The following is a 17,852-nucleotide window of genomic DNA, read 5'->3' as shown; positions in this document are numbered from 1 at the left end:
TACAGCTGGTAAATATGCTCCTTGACCATATCATTCATTTACATAATTTTCTGTAAGAGAAAATCAAACATGAATAACAGTGCACATCTGCAGAGGATACTAACTTAAGCAAAGGCTACAAATAAAACCATATTGAATATCATGGCATCATTAAAACATCAGTGTCCTCCTCAAGTTAGACATAAATGCCCTGCCCTTAGTAATAAACCTTGTGTAGCATACTGACATGTGGAGCAGTTATTTATTAAAGTTATTTATAAAATATTACCAAAGTCAATTGACAAAATAGGGCTATCTTTATCTAAGAGTCTCTGGGAAAATCTGTAATGATTTAACCAATCCTAAACTATCAGGAGCTCATAGATCGAGCTGGGGAATGTTGTGAGATGCTTAATGCAACTTGAGGATGAAGTGATGGAGGAACCAGCAAAAAGCGATGACTGGCTCTCAACTTGTTGATGTGCGTGTATTCTAAAACGAGTTGGCCGTTTGTTAAATTATTTGGCCACCGCACCTTTGGGCATCTTATTGCTTCTGCCTTCACGACTTGCAGTTACTCCTCCTCACCTTTCCGCCACTCCCTTGGGTAGTCTACCTGGCAACATTTACTCGGGGCCCTCGGGTCAAGCATGACCTTAAGAGAGTAGGAGACTGCAAACTATTGCATCTTCCTCCCCTATTTACTTGAGTCCTGATGATCCCTTGACTCTCACAGGCAAACGGTGTTGACATTAAACTTACTCTGAATATGACATTAATGGCCCATGTGATTCTTGTTATATTGATTCATACATTGATCATGACCCGTGTATCACTTTGAATATTTGTTGCCCAGGTCCCTAGTGATTCTTGGGCTTTCCCTTGTACGCTTAAAACTGTAAAATGAATGTGGAGGCCACAGGAAATCTCTTGTTATAACATATTATAATGTCTGTCAAGCCTCCCTATTTGGGCAGTTATATGTTGTGCTTGATCTCTGTGTTCCAATGATGCACCAAAGTCAGCAAAAAGAAGTGTGATGGGTTAAACAATAGGTCGATCATTCTAAACATCACGCTAACATTTTGAAGGTGTTTTAAAGACAAGTTCAAGAGCAGTAGGTCTAAATTAAACACCCCGTTTGTTAGAGAATATGATCAACTAAATCTACCTGAGAATCAAGGGACTCTAATGCCTGATATGAAAACTGAGACAAAAGGCATTGCATCTTTTACTCTTGACCGAAACCTTTCAAAGGCATAGCTGCCAACTTTTTCAAGATCAGTTCCATACTGGAATTTTGGTCCGGTTTCTCATTAAATAAAGAATCTGAAACAGAGTTCCAGTTTAGTTCAGGTTAAGGCAACTTTCTTTTTATCTTTTTCCTTAATCATCTCACACAGCATTTGTGAGATTGTTGTGAGGGTTTCCTCATTTGTAATACGAGTTTGAACAAAGTGTATTCGGATGCAACCAAAAAGCTGCTGAGGTATCATTTTTATGCATTTTGATACAAATCACAGTTCACAAATGTGACCCCGAAAGGTACAAGTGTCCTGCTCAATCAGCATGCAAGGAGTTAACTTTGAGCACCATAGCTTGTCATCATCTTGATGAAACATTTTCTTAGAAAGGAGTGTTGGTAAAAAAAAATGTGTGCCTACAAGGTTCCCTTTGACTACACAAGCACGCACTAATGGAAACAGACCACTACAGCGAGCCAGCAGCACAGCACAGTATGTGTATTTATTAGTGACAATATGCTCTCATTATGGCAGTTCTATAAGTTTGTCTTCACATTCCACTGCAGGATTAAACTGATGCACGCTGTCTTTTCTCTCAGCCACTGTGTTGAAGTTCCTAGTATGTCTGCTGTGTCTGTTGTAGGTCCCCTGGGGGTCATCCTCAACACTTCCTTGGCTCGAGGCCATGGCCTGGGCCTTTCTCCCTCCATAGTAGTTACGCCACTGATTGGACTGCAATGCCACTCCAGAAGGATTTCTGAATATATATATATATTTTTTTTAATATGGCTGCACTGATTATTCAATTCTACTGAAGGAACTGTGATGCATATTACTTATATTGTCACGCACTATCATTGTACTATATTGTCGCTATGTCACCATGCAGAATAAGTGTATTTCCTTTTGCTCATCGCATATTGATGTACTGACTATAAATGCCAAAAAAACAATAAAATATATTCAAACAAAAAATGAGGGGAAAAAAGTGGCTGCACTGATTATTACAATTTTCCTGCAAGAGATTTTTTAGAAATAAGTACTAAAACACAGATTATGAACTGGTCAGAATGTCGGGGCCATCTGGTCTGTCCATTTCTCATCCAGCATTCTTATAACAGCATACCAAAACCCCAGCTTCAATCTTATTTGTACATACGTTTTGGTTATCTGTTTAGGTATAACCCAGAGACCGCTTTAGCAGTCTTGCCAGTCTCATGTTTTCCAAAAACGTCATTATAAAAATACATACACCTGGGTCAGCCCTGTTCATCCATTGTTCTGTTCAGTTGTCATTCATGTTTTGCTTCCACCCACCCCACCATGACATACAGCATGTGGCAAAAAGTACTCCCATTTCATTCTTTGGCTGTGTCTGAGAGATGGTATTGTGCCTCATCACAGTTCATCACCTATGTGCATTCTTCTGACAAGAAGTGCACTTTGGTATCAAGACTGGTGTGCCTGAACTGCTGCATATTGTACGTTTAGCACAACAAAGGGGAGCTTGCCATGACCAAACCTAATGGCTTAGCAAAAACGTATTTTTGTGACCTAGCTTTTTAAATTAATTTACTGAATATTTTTTTTTTACCCATTTCTGCTTGGAGACTCTTTTGTACATTCACTATCGTTGCTGTAGACAGTTGTACTTGAATGTTATTGCTGAGCAACTCATCCCCAGGTTTTTATTTCAGGAGCACTAACTAGATTTTTAAAAAACAACAACAATCCCTCCTCCTTCACTATTATATTAACTTTATAAATGGTAACATCTCTTGATATCACTTTTCCCTACTTTTCCCCAGTGCACATGATTATATCCTCTTGGACGTGAGTCAGGAATCTGGGGTGTAAACCACTTGCCCTTTTGGCAACCCTCTGTAACTGTCTCCAGTGTGTCTATCCCTCTGGGGAAGAGGCCTCCAAAACCACGCAGTATACCTTAGATGAGCTGCACAGTGCTGCCAATGTGGCCACTAAAACTGGACAGGATGGTCCAGCTGTGACCTCCAAATCTTTCTAAAATAATCCATATGTTGCTGCTGCAAAGGAAACCATTTACCAGATGGCGCCTCTAAAATTGTACCAAATGCTGCAGAAGAGTTCCCCAGAACAGACCACAATACTTCAAAAATGACTTCCAAAACTTTAGATGTACAGCAGATGTGGCTAGTAGAAGAAGCAGCTCCATACTCAATAATTGAAAAATATACTGTAGCAAGCATCATTAGTACCATGTACACTGGTAACACAATCCCTCATAGCCTCGCTGGTAATAATTTTCTTGCCAACTTCAACATTACTCTATATCCTGGTGTTGAGACACATAATCCCTGGTTGAGGAGCCTTCTACCTTGACAGAGAATGACACCGAATGTATCACTTTTGTCTTGCAGTGATGATGGAATTTCCTCAAATCTGGCAGTGGTGGCTGGCAATTGGTAAGTATTGAAATCTCGCAATGAGCTGTGCTTTCATTGACTGACCCTTTCTGTGCAGTGCTAGTCCAGCTCACTTTGGGCCTCAGAGCACATTACTGCTCGCATATCAATAATAAATCCACATTTGTAAAGCGCACAATCACCCGCAAGGGTCTCTAGGCGCTAGGGGCCGTGGGGAAGATTAAGCAAGCTATTGCCCAGAGTCACATGGTGCTGGGCTAATCTGCCGCCGGTGCTGGGGATCGAACCGTAATCCCCTGATTCCGGAGTCAGTCGCCCTAGCCGCGGCGCCACACCTATTCCAGAACCCTTTCTTTTTTTTGCAGTTTCAGCATGGTTTACCTGGGGGCATGGGGGGCAGCAACTGTTGGCATATGGGTTCTCTGGTCAACAGGGCAGCATGATGGTACTGTGATGATTGGTTTTGGAATGTTATAAGACAAAATGAAAACGGGTGTTGTAATCACTAGTGTAAGTGTTCAACTTTTCTTCTGGTCCCTAGGTTGTCATCTGCTGAAAAGGAAACTATTACTTACCAGTAACCATTTTTAGACTATGTAGTGGTTTAGGTTCACATGTTCGGATTACTCCTTTGTCTACTGTATGGAGCAGATGTTTGCAAGTTTTCATTTTTTTTAAGAAGCCTTCATACTCAAGATGTTTTGTGACTTCTCCCTTAGTCCACACTGCGGCAGGACAAAGACTGCCCCCCTCAGATTGTTTTTCCCTGGCGAGTGAGTAATGAAGTGGAGGTTAGACAAGAATTGCGCACTGTGCACTATGACTAACCCTTGATGAGAAACATTTTAGCTCAGGGCTCACTTCCAGGGGTGGGGTGAGGGAGACAAGTAGATCTACAACACAAGCTACAAACAGGTAGTGGCAGGATTAGTAATGTTTTCTCTTTGTAGCATGGGCTGCTGTTGATCACATGCTCGGCATAGACTGAAGAGCAGTAGACTTTCATAAGGTGGTGGCTAGCAAGCATATGATGTAGATGTTCAGAATAGAGTTCTTGATGCCATTTGGAAACTAAAGCCTCTGGAAGGGTTAAATGTCCACACAATAATGCTTAGTGAACATATGTAGTGTTGCTCATGTAGCAGCTTGCAGATATATTTTATTGCTATATTTCCTAAACAGGCTATAGTTGCTCTTTTCTTTCTAGTGGAATGTCCCTTCGGCACAGAGTGCAGTGTGTGCTTAGCTCTAGCACAGCAGTCTAAATGCACTTAACTATCCATTCAGCAATAAAACCTTTGGCAATGGGATTTCTTAGGTGAGGCTTAGCAAAAGCAGCACCCAGTTACTTTGTGTTACGAATGGCTCTTCTCCTATCGATGTAGTACATTAGGGCTTTTTGGGCATCTATTGTGTGTAACACCTTTTGCCATAGAATACTATATAAATAGCAAAATAACATAACCCCATGAGTGCACAGTCTATGGTAATGATCACCTAGGGTTAAGGGTGTAGAAATGGTCTGCCCAGCAAGAAGTTCTAGTTGTTTCACCATTCAAGAGTGTGTTAAACCCTGAGCACCATCAAACGCTAATTCTTCCTATAGATCCTCTCCTTGAGAGCATTGCGGGGATACCCACCCTTCAAACAGGCACATATGCAGTCTTGTGTGTGTTTGTTACAGTTGCTATAAATGAAACAGTTTTGGATGCAGGATCTGAAAAAGAGGTACTAGCCTTTGAAATGCAATCACCTCCTCTTAGTTTTGGTAGGCCTTTCCTGTGATGCAGTTTAACACCCCTCCTAGAAAAGGTTGGACCTGCTGGGTGTCAAGGAGACTTTTGTACGTTGAAGTTGATCCCCATCCTGTGTTATAGGTACACCACCGACTGTGTGTTTGCTAGGCACTGCTGCTGGCTGCGCTCTTTAACAGCCAGTCATCCGCTTATGGAAAGACAAGAAAGGCGCTGCAGCACAGGTGTGCCGTTATCACTGCTAGACATTAATTGAACAACTCTGGGGATGTTGTGACCCCGAATAGTAGAACTTTGAATTGGCTGTGCTGTCCAGTTACCAGAAAATGTAGGTATCAGTGAAGTTTCGAATGTATGGGGACGTGGAAGTACGTGTCCTTGAAGGTGAGACTCACTTTATGATCTCCTTTATAGAACAGGGATAAAACATTCTGTTGGGTTGTTATTTTGAAGGGCTAAGACAGACTGTAACAATAGAGTGGCCTGAGGTCAAGAATAGGCGGCATAGCACCGTCTTTCTTGAGAATGAGAAAGGGCATGGAATACACCCATTGTCTGTTCTGGTATGGGAGCAGCTGCTCCATGGCACCCTCACTTGGAAGAGCTTACACTTCCTCTTGCAACAGCACTGGTGTTCCTGACCAATAGCGTGCTAATTAGACAGTATGTTTGATGGAGTTAATCTCCGAGCAGTATCCCTGCTGAACAACGGATAGGTCCTACTTGTCTGAAGTTAAATCCTCCCTAATTCTAGGAAGCATAATTGGATTCTCCCACTCAAAAGTGTGTGATTGGGGGAAATGGAGGGTCAGTCACTGTTTGGATGTTTAGGTGCCATTTCTAGTGCTGCCTTCACCATTGCCTCTGCCACTGCATTGGTAACCACCTCAATCATAGGTTTTGGAAGTATAACCATCCTGAAAAGATTATCGCTGCTGGATTCCGGAGTGCTGAGCTTGTTAAGCAGCTTGGCCCCACTTCTTGTTTGCTATTTATGAAACCCGGTTTTGGATGACTGGGTATGTAGGGCTCTCATGACTTTCGCAGTGTCAGTCTTGATCTTCTCAAGCTTAGTATCTGAGGTCCAAAGAGATATTTCCCATCAAATAGAATATTGATGAGGTACTGTTGGATCTCAAGGTGAAAGTTGGAGCCCCAAAGCCAAGTGTGACATTGTGTTGACCATTCAGAAGCTATTTCAGCCAGGACCAGAGTGCAACAAATATTGGCACTAGAAATAATCGTGCTTTCTTGTACTAGGTATCTCCTGCTCTTCCGGTACTGCTCTGGAATATGTTTTTCCAATTGCTCCATTTTCTCCCAGTGATGGCGATCAGAATGGGAAAGGGAGCCCTATGAAGTTGGCAATTCTCTACTGAGTCGCTGCCCCCATAGCAGCATGCTTACTTGTCGCATCAGTCTATCTGCTGTCCTTGTCAGGAGGTGGATCATATTCAGTAGCCTTAGAACATGCCCTCTTTCTGGCCCTGTGATGACCAGGGAATCTGGTGATACATGTACTTGCATGTACATAGGTTCATCCGGGGCAGGTTTATATTTTTGGTCGATTCTCAGGGTCATTACTGGAACTTTGACAAGGCACAGACAATTCTCTGTGTCACACTTGGTAATGCTCTTTAGCATGTGAAGATGCCGCAGTTTTGGATTGTGTTCCATAAAAATAATCCTCCTTTTTGACCACATAAAGGTAGAGTTTGTTGTGGTCAGCTGCCCTCTATATTACTTTGTGGTGTGAAGTAGTATCATCTGTAGGTGAAGCCTGGACTAGATACGGCTCCAAGGTGCTGCTGTCTTGTGCACCAAATGGATCATCTCCATCCCCAGGGGGCTCAGAATCAGTTTACGGATCCTGAGGTTCATAATGACTATCGTGATGGGAATGGATAGACTACTGAGGTGGCTGTGTTGGTGGAGATGTGTGAGGTGGTGGTGGAAGTTGATCTGAATTCTTATATGTCACAGGGCTGGTGACCTGGTCCCTAATTTTCTTTCGGATGGGCTAAAATTTCAACTCCTCGAAAGTTCCTCCTCAAAAGCCAGCTTCTTATCTTCCAAAGTACTGGCTGTACCTTTTGTGGCTCTATTAGGTTGGGGGGATTTATATGAATCTTCACCGAGAAGGGTTGGATGCAGATCTTTGGCTGCTTGAGATCTGGCACCTCCAAAACCAGTCATGACTCAATTGACTTTGATCTCCACATCAATAACTTTTGCAGTGATAGGTTCTTTGCTTCAAGATCAGCTTTGATGCCTATATGGTTAAGAAGATGGACAGTATGAGGTTCTGGATCAAGTTGGTGTTGGCAAATGATGAGGCTAGGAGCCATTGGTTCCGGGCTTATTTGGAGCCAATGGAGGCTCTGTTAGCAGAGGGCAAATCCGAGCATCTGTGCCTCAGACTCCACGTCTAATTTCCTCAGCATTTGTACTTGGCTTCATGCTGAGGCTGTTTTTAAAATCGATCCTCAGAGGGTCGGTCCTTGGGTGTGGTCAAGCAACAGTGGCCTAGTGTGGTCTTTGTCCTGAACGCAGTAGTCTCCTGCAGATTGATGACATCCTTTGATAGAGCCCTTGAATGATTGTTCCTCAGGCGTCTGTTCCCATTGGCCCACTTCAATACTGGAGTGTTTGTTGTCCTCTGAGCCAAGAGATGTTGGCAGGTCAGAGGGACTTCAATCCTGCATCTTATAATGGGCTTAGCAGTGCTCTTTTTATTGTTGAATAACCTTCAGGCGGTAAAGGTTGGCTCATCATGGTCTTGGGGATGAAACCATTGCGAAATCAATGTTGATCCGGTCATAGATATTTCAAATTACTTTTCGGCAGTATCGGAATTGTGTCTGTTTCGAATCCAAACCCACTCCCTCCTCCCACGAAGAGCCATTTTCCAATTCCATGAGTCGAATCGATCTGATCAGAGAAATGCACGTCTGAACCTGGAGGTGAACAGAGTCTTTGTTCTGGTGCATATTCTCTTTTTCTCACTTTCGCATCATCTTAAGGACTCCTCTCACTTCACCTAGTTGCTGTGTTTCATAACACTATGGGAAACGCTCTTCTCTTCAAAAACCCTCATTTGTATTTTAAATCTTTTTTTGTTTATACATAAAGGAACAACCCCCAAAATAATAATGTTCTTAATGATTTTACCGCTGACATTTCTGCTGAAGTCACAATTTTATATGGCAAAATTCTTGTAAAGTGGAATGTACATAGGGTCTTCTAGCTACGTTGGCCCAGCCGGCATACACAATAGTGCTGAAAGAGAGACAACACTCCTATTTAGTTTGGATTGGAGTGGCCACCTCACCACCTCTTCACCCATGCTCATATAGTTTCTGGATTAGGAAGTTTGTTTTAATGTAGACAAATGACTTTCCCCTTAGACCAATTGATAAAGTGCTACATATGGTTATCACTTGCTAAATAGAAAGTATTTCAGCTGTATCTTACTGCACTGGATGTGCATACCTCCTACCAATAAGCACCCGCAACATAGTTTCCTGAAGCACTAAATCTTAAATACATTTAATTTTATATCTTGGTTTAGCATGCCATTCCTAATGTCTAAAGGTAAGGTTTGGGCTTCCCAACTAGGACTGCAATAGCACTCAAAGCCTGCAACACATCCCTTTCCTAGTAGAAAACTCTGTATCTTGAGCAGTCACTGCAAAACACAAGAAGTCAAGCTCTAGTCTGGCTCAAAACTCAAAGTCAAGAGAGGGCAGTATACCGTAACAGAAGGTACCCCAAAAAGTGTGGGGTGCGTTGAATTAAATCAGGAATACGGAACAAGAATTGGGACTCAGGTGAACTGAAACATGTACCAATGGTGTGTATTTGTGAATGTGTAATATTAGCTGATGGCTTTAACTGCGGACTATTGCATATTGAGACATGGAAATGCTCCAGAATGTTTTTCTTATGTTTGCGAAGTAAAATTAATAAAATGTTAGAAAAAAAAAATCAAAGTAAAGAAGAAGCAAAAATGAAAAAACCTAACACATTTTCAAGATAAACCTGACCTAAAAACAAGCTTACCCAATATTTCCTGCTTTTAGCTAAAGAAATAAAATAAAATCTCTTCAAAACGCACATCGTTCATCATTATTATTTGTCACCACACTTAACCTTTCACCTTGCATTCTTTGTATGCAAATAATCTACAATCGTCCCCTACTTTCTTGCGGAGGCTCCCTTATTTTCCCACAAAATTTTAAATACATAGATATTCTACTGGTGATAGCCAATATGTAGTTATATTTAGGGACAACTTTTCCCAAAACAAGTGGCCTACTGTTGCATGGAAAGGTTTGGAGTGATTCGTCAAGTGGGGGCCGGGAAAAAGGAGAGTCCCAAAACGATTTTTCCCCATGCAATGTCTACATGGATTTTGCAATTTTTAGACACGGCTACAGGTTTACACCAAAGCTAGCTCTTGGTCCAGAAAGAGCCCTTTTTGTAATTTGGTGTAAATCTGTTCAGTAGTTTTGGAGTTAATAAATGAAACTTTATATCTAGGGATGCAGGTACCCACAAATTTAACTATATTACTTTATGTTAAAAAAAAATTCACAGAAAAAAACCATAGAAATTGAGCAGTATAGTTATTCTTATAGTTATACATATCTGAAGAAACTAGAACTCATGCCTTTAAGTTACTTTTGTCCACATATTTTAGTTTAACATAAGTATAACTATAAGTATAATTGTAACTGCTGAATTTCCATTGTTTGTGTAGATAAAACTTGAAACTATCTATGTCCCTATTTATATATATCAGGGGTGGCTGGTAGCCTTTGAAAGTGTTGAAGCGAGCAAAGTGCAACACCACTTTTAAAAAAACAAAAATAGACCACCACATCGTCCAAAAACCCAAAGTAAAACAATCCCTCCCTCCAAAAGCCCAAATCCCCCAAATGAAATATAAACTAATCACATGCATTACACATTTAATATATAAAAAATAAAAGTAAATTGAACTTACCCACGGGCTGCGACGCATCCTCCTTCGTGTTCTCCTACAGTCTGTGGTAGGAAGAGCTTCCCTAACCAATCCAGACCCTGCTCTCGTGCTGTTAACCAGCATGAAAGAAGCGCCAGGATTGGATGGAATGGGTTGCACCAACACTCCTTTAGGCCCAGGAGGCCTACGCTTGCTCTCCACCCAGCTATCTAAGACCGATTAGTGGAAAGCTGCAACATGCGCATGTCACTTTAGCGGCTTAATATAGCCCGCCAAACTGACATGCATTCTTTGCACTGTCTGGCCAGTCCTCCATTCTGGCATTCGGCAGCAGAGGACACGCCCCCATTTTTCCTGTCTCTGTGGTAGGTTGGCTGCTGCTGCGAGCCGCACTAATTGTTCAAAATAAAATGGCAATAAAAGGCCTACCCCACCCTCATAAAGAAAAAATATATATATATATATGTATTAATATTTCTTGCCGCACCAACATCAGCACTCTCACAATGATCCGGAACAAGAAAATGAAGCACAGCAGTTTGTTTCTTCTGATTGTCACATGTTTATTTACACGTTTGGATGTCCCTCAGAATGCGGAACATGTATTCTTAGAATGTGGTGTTATAAATACACCTGCTTTGCATAATCCTCCTATCTAGTGTTGGGCCGAGTCATAATAGATTGATTGAGCTGCTCAACATCACCAGGTCAAAAACCATACTGTAGAGGACAAGGACAACTTCCTATTGGAAATGTCTAAAACAGAGCGGTCCATTAGTTACTTTCCCATGCTCAAGGGAATGCTAAATTCCACTAGTGAAACCTTAAAGTATCTAGTTCAGGCCAGGCTGGTACCTACCTGTAGCAAAACAAAATGCAAGCCTGCCCCACAAGAGCTGGCTTAAATTTGAGGCAACATTATCTCTGACTCACTGGTAGTGCTTACTGTGTCCGTAAGATACTCCTCTCCCTGATACACAGTCAGAGAAAAGTGATGCTGCAGGCAAAAGGGTAGAATTGTGGGCAGCCACTCATTGGTGAACTTTCAACACAGTGGGCTTCCTCTCCAGGTCCCATAGGTATCAGTGGGAGGCCATAGATTAGCTCATAAAGCATCTTCCTGAGAGTCTACGAAAGTGGGGACAAGAGCTTTTCACTTAGAGCAAACCCATTTGCATTTCCAATATACCTTGTGCCCTGGATGCATCAGATACACCGGCTAGAGGGATCGATACCTGTCTCATTCACAGGCATGCCTGGCTTGAGGTGTTGGGGTTTAGTCCATACGTTCACCTCTTCAATGTACCTTCTGATGGTGAGCATTTTTAGGCCCTCCGGTCAATCAGATGTTTGAGAGCATCAAAAAGGATACAGATTTAGCTAAGTCTACGGGTGCCCAAGAATCCCCCACACTAAAGCCTACTTCTCGCAAGCAGCACACCAGCAGAGGTAACAGACAAGGGGGCTAGGGTAGAGATCTCCTTACTAGCAGGATCAACCGCCTTTTCAGGACCCTCTACAGAGCATGTCCTTTCAGAAATCGGCCTATAGAGAAAATGACAGGGGGAGAGCTAATGATGGCAATCCAAAGGGCTATTTTGCTGCAAAACATTGCCCCCCTTCCCTTCTTTCCGATCACACTACACCTGTGGGGGAAGGATGATGCACTTCCTGTTACACGGGGAAAACATTACGTTGGAGTAGTGGGAACTCTCCAAAGTGCAGAAAGGACACTGCCTTGAATTTGGCACACCCTCTACCAACATCCCACCCGCAGTCATTACTAATTTCTGACCACCTACGTCTTCTGTAGGATGCAACGATCGCCTCAGAACCCAGTCCTATACACCAGTGCAAGGCAGGGGTGTACTCTGTCATTTCTTATCTTATCCCAAAAAAGATGTCTCACTCTGACCGATTATCAATTCACATCACTGAACGGGTTCATCTCCTCCTAACACTTTCACATGCCCATGTTACAAGATGTCATTCCTTTGCTACAACACAAAGATTTCTTGGCAGTGATGGGCCTGAAAGATGCACACTTTCACTTCTGATGCACCCAGCGCACCAACAGTATATTTGCTTTATGGTAGTTGGAAAACACTACTGGTTCAAGACAAATGCCAGAACGTTGCCACCAGGTACCTGCACTCACAATTCATGGGCAATGCTGTATGGAGGAATTGGTCAGGACTATTTATGTACAGTTTTCCACCTCTTCCCCTCATCCTGTATGTGATGAGAAAGATGAGGCAAGTGTCCATGACTCTAATCCTAGTTGCACCAACCTGGGCAGAAGACCCCTGGTACTCACTGCTCCTGGAGATGTCAGTCAGCCCTCACAAAAAGCTCCCAATTAGGATAGACGTTCTAGATCAGCATCAGGATCGATTGAGACACTCCGATCCCAAACAGTTCAAACTTGCAATTTGACATTTCAGAATTTGGTTACCTTACCCTCTCGTAGGAACTCATGGCTATTGTACAAGGGCCAGGAAACCCACTACTTGTACTCATTATGTAGCTGCATGGAAGAGGTTGATTGCTGTGCTAACTATAACTTTTGCCCCTGAATGCACTTTTTATGACCTCAAATATTACATAACCCATGACCTGCTCAGTGACACCAGGCAGGTGGTGATCCCAGGGCATAAAACTGCCCATGGGTTTGCCACGTGCCCCGTCCCCCGTCCCCCCTTTGATGTGATAAAGGAGGCATACCCCCGGGACCTGGCCCACCTAGGAGCTTAATTAAAATCAAAACGCAGGAGACCTTGCTCTTTTTTCCATAATTGCTGCACATTTTTTGCAATTTCGTGGCAAAATGTTTTTTTAAAAAGTTCTTTTTTACCCTGGCAGGGTCCCTCTGGAACCCCATGACCAGAACTTAGAGGTCAGGGTATTCCTACCCTGCCCCCTATTCTTTTTTTTTTTTTGTTTTTGTTTTTTGTACTCGGCTGAAGCCGAGTCCCAAGATGGCTGCCAGCACTTCTAACTGAAGTGTTGGCAGCTAATTAGAACTCTGGAGATCTCGGAAGTAGCTCATTATTCGCGAATTAGCTGTGATTGCAGATTAACAAATTTGAATTTCCTTAAATTTCTCAACAGCTACTGAACAGATTTACAGCAAATAACAGAAAGCGTGATCTGCGAACCAAAATCTAACTTTATGCCAAATTCGGTATAATTCCATCCAGCGGTTCGGGCTGCAGGCATGTCTAAAGACTCTATGGAATTTAGCATGGGACACACACTTTTTTTGACTCTACCCCTCCTCCCCCTTTTTCTCGGTCCCTGCTTGACTGATCACCCCAAAACTCTCCATGCAGAACAATAGTCACCAAGGCACTCTTTTGGAAACTTTCATGAAGATTCGTCAAACAGCGCCAAAGTTATAGGCAAGTCAAAAATGCTTTTCCTATGAAATCGTAGTCCTAACTATAACTACCTACTGCCGATTGCCAGTATGGAGTGTATGTATGTGTGTATATATATATATATATATATATATATATATATATATATATATATATATATATATATATATATATATATATATATATATATATATATATATATATATATATAAGAAACAGTACCCAAGATAAGGACTTCGAGGTGGCTGCCTCGGATTGCCTGTCACGCTTCCGACTTAGAGGTTACGATGAACCACTTTTAATCAATAACTTGAAGAAGGTGAGATCGATCCCGAGAAAGGATCTACTTTGTCAGAAAATGGGTGGGGCAGATGCCAATGCAAAAAATAACTTCAGAATGATTACTCCTTATTCTACTGGTGCTGATAGTCTCAGAGCCATGATGCGCAAGAATTGGCACATCTTGCTTACTGATGACGTTCTAAGGGAAGATTTACCATCGCATCCATTAGTGACCTTCAGTAAGGCTAGGTCTTTGGGTGACAAGCTAGTACATAGTCATCTAGAACCCTTACTACCTCAGACTAACACTTTAAAAACAATGAGTGGCTTTTTCCCTTGCGGGAAATGTAAAGCGTGTAGCAATAGTCGAAGGGTTTTACAATATGATATTCCTGATGCTGGTAAAACCAAAAAGATTCAGAAATTTATTACCTGTAGTACCACCTATGCGGTGTACTGTTTGATATGCCCATGCGGTCTGAGATATATTGGGAGCACCATCAACCAACTTAAGCTCAGAGTGCTGGAACACCTCAGGGCTATCGATAAAGTTGACCAAGCCTATCCGGTAGCACGGCATTTTTCCGAATATCACAATAAGGACAGGAGTAAATTACGCTTTTTTGGACTAGATCATGTCCCATATAATCCACGGGGTGGGGATAGATTGAGAAGGCTTAGACGCCTCGAATCGAGGTACATCATCGACCTGTCCACCAAGTTCCCTAAGGGCATGAACAGCGGAGAAGAGATGATAGTTCATCTGGGCAAATGAAAGAAAGAGCATAATCCGATAAAGTAGCCAGATCAGCCTTCATGTCCGCTACACTATTTAGTAATTCTCAGGAATGTAATATAATATATTTCATATTGTATATAATGTATAGATTGAACAACTAGACTTCTCACCTATGAGAATAACACTGACCATATGTAACAAGGATTTTAATACTGCATTAATATTGAATGTATTCTGTATCCCACATTTCTCTCCTTCTTTGTGTCCTATCTCTGTATGACTGGTGTTTATTGAGACGTTTATCATCATGTACTATGGTGCAATGAATTCTTAGGATACAATTGATACACCGTTTATTTATGGATGATTGGCTTGTGTATATATAACTATCATCATTTTTCCATTCTTATTTTCATCATTTTTTGTTCTCTGCCAGACGGACGTTTGGCTGTCCACAGTGTTGTGAGATCTGTTTCCCTGGGTATACCAAGCCCTTGATTAATTAGTTCTTTGATCTATTGATCATATAGGGCGTTAACAAAGAACAGTCGTAATATTAATTGTGCAATACATATCTCCGTGTATATAGATTTTTGCCAGCATGCTTACATTTATTCTGATGCGCATCTTTTTTCTCTTTGTACAAGGGACCTATGCCGATCCACGGCCTTATTATTTCTATAACTAGAAGTAATTGTTTATTTTTGACCCTTTTGAATGTATGGCTACCCAATCTATGGGTTAATCATGCATTGGTGTTAAGGTTAAAAAACCACTCCAAAATGGCGCTCATCGTGACGCTATTAGGGTTTGTCCCTTGTCTATGCTCATCACTTTTGTATGACGTTATTTAAATGTGCTTGTTGGGCAGTGGGTCGTGACACTGACGAAGGCTTCTGCCGAAACGTTTGTTTGCTGTTGAATAAACTACACGCTGTGCTAGTAACCGCCGGAGTGCTGCTCTTTCTTTTCCTGACACGGAGGAGTGTTTGAGCGTTATATATATATATATATATATATATATATATATATATATATATATATATATATATATATACATTACACACTCACAATCCAAGGTCACTGGTTGTCCCGCCACTTGCACCGGAGGGCTTGCAGAAACGTAGCAAACCTCTCAATACTTTCCCATTAATCACTTATTCACATCAGAAAAGACAAGCCGCAGCCCAATTCCTTAGAGCGTGATACATTTTATTGTTTACATGGTAAACAATAAAAATGTATCACACTCTAAGGAATTGGGCTGAGGTATGTCTCTTCTGATGTGAAGAAGTGATTAATGGGAATATACCTATATATATACTACGGCTAACAAATGATTTATATTGTGAATTAAATCTGTTATCACCCTTCATATGTGCCCCTTTTTGTGCAGCTCAAAAATAGGCTTTCTCTACTTGAACTTCAATGGGGACCATATCCTTAAGATCTGTAATGGCTTCCACAACATATACATGTTGTGGCCAGCCATTCAAGGGAAGAGTGTCCCCCCTCCCCACGCCACATGCTCCTTGTGGTTAGGGTGTGCTCATCCTGCCCCTTCATATTTTATTAAATCATATTCAGGGTGAAAGGAGCCTGTCCCTGAGCCCTGCAATGGCTACTAAAACATTGTTCAGGGTATGGTCAGCCAATCAGGATTGACTAGTTTACTATTAAAGTGGCCAAACGGAGCATATCTGGATATCCACAGTCTACCTATAGCTCATTCTTTAACTCCTTCATGACCACCTGAGCACCTCTTTAAATGCAAATTTCTCAAACTACTTCACAGATTTACAGCAAATAACAACAAGCATTGGCATAGCCAATAGGTCCCGCCTTTGGGACCTTATAGTGTTTAGTTATCCAGCACAATATCCTTGGTGCAACAACATCAACTTTTGCATGGCTAAACACTTATAAGGTCCCAAAGGCGAGGCCTATTGGCTATGCCAATGCTTGTTATACTGCCCGTCGCTCTTGACTGTAGGGCGGCAGGTACTCGAGGGTTCGCAGCCTTTTGTCTCGACCTGACATTTTTAATGGGCTGGGAGAATGCGATCAGTCACTTTCGCCTGGCTCAAAGAAAAGGGGCTAGGGCGCAAAGAATAGGGAAGGAGGGGTCGTGTTAAGTGGGTGTAACTAATGTGGCCAGCCTTTTCGATATGGATCCATGCGCATCCGCCTCAGCCAGCCTCCGGTTCAAGACTGCTGGTTCGACAACGTCGCCTATAGATATCCTCCCTCCCACCCACCACCCCGGCGGATGTGCAAGACCTCTGCGCAGCCTGTACAAGATGACCACGCTTCATGTGAACTTTGTTCAGACGATGGGTCGCCATAGATGCGAATGATCCAAAACGGGTTTTAACTGCCCGGGCATTCCACTTTCATTTTCTAAACAGCATATGGTCCGTACTTAGGCCCTTGAAGCTAAAAGTAGCAGACCGTCTTGAGTTTTGTTTAAAAAAAAATTCAGCAACACACATTTCTGCATCTTTTTTGCATTTTTAGTGGCTACACGTCATTTCAAAACTGAGTATTTGCACAGATAACATGGTCCACTATGAAAACCATTCCCCTTGTGGCCTGGCATCATCACTGATTTTAGTAAGTGAGCGGAGAAGGTGGCTTGCAGTGGAGGCAGGATTTAGGCCGGATTGTTATAGGATACAGTCTCACACCCTGGGTGGATGAAATGACATCACAATTGCCCATGTAAACATGTGGATAGCTGACATAATGTCTCAGCAGTCTTTGGTGCATGGCGGGTACTTGCAGCGTCGCACTAATCCATGGTATCCCATGGGTGGATGAATTGTCACAACAGATCATAGTACAACCCTGTTTAGCTGAAGTAGCACCCAGTAGCTCCTGTCACACAGTTGTTAGCACTTTCCCACATTAGCCCGTCACACCGGAAGTAGTACGCAATTTGTCACAGTGGAAGCTCTGAATGTTAATCCGAATGTCGTCTCTTTTAGATGTAAATATACTAAAATTAATAAATGTAATATAGCATGAAATAAACAATACAAATAATAGTCCTTAAGCCTTACAAGGAACCACCATCTGCGTA

The 17,852-nt window shown here is 42.1% G+C and overlaps 1 protein-coding gene across 1 annotated transcript in view; it reads left to right on the top strand.

Moving 5' to 3' along the window:
• Positions 1 to 17,852, top strand: part of TMEM244 (transmembrane protein 244) — a 242,930-nt gene that overhangs the window by 203,804 nt on the left and 21,274 nt on the right. The window contains exon 5 of the mRNA XM_078682527.1: positions 3,623 to 3,667. Coding sequence (XP_078538653.1) covers positions 3,623 to 3,667 — 45 coding nt within the window. The remainder of the gene's footprint in view (positions 1 to 3,622; positions 3,668 to 17,852) is intronic.

The sequence above is a fragment of the Lissotriton helveticus genome, chromosome 3_1, assembly GCF_964261635.1.
Source record: "Lissotriton helveticus chromosome 3_1, aLisHel1.1, whole genome shotgun sequence".
Lineage (NCBI taxonomy): Eukaryota > Metazoa > Chordata > Amphibia > Caudata > Salamandridae > Lissotriton > Lissotriton helveticus.
The sequence above is the reverse complement of the archived record's forward strand: the minus strand, read 5'-3'. Positions and strand labels throughout refer to the sequence as shown.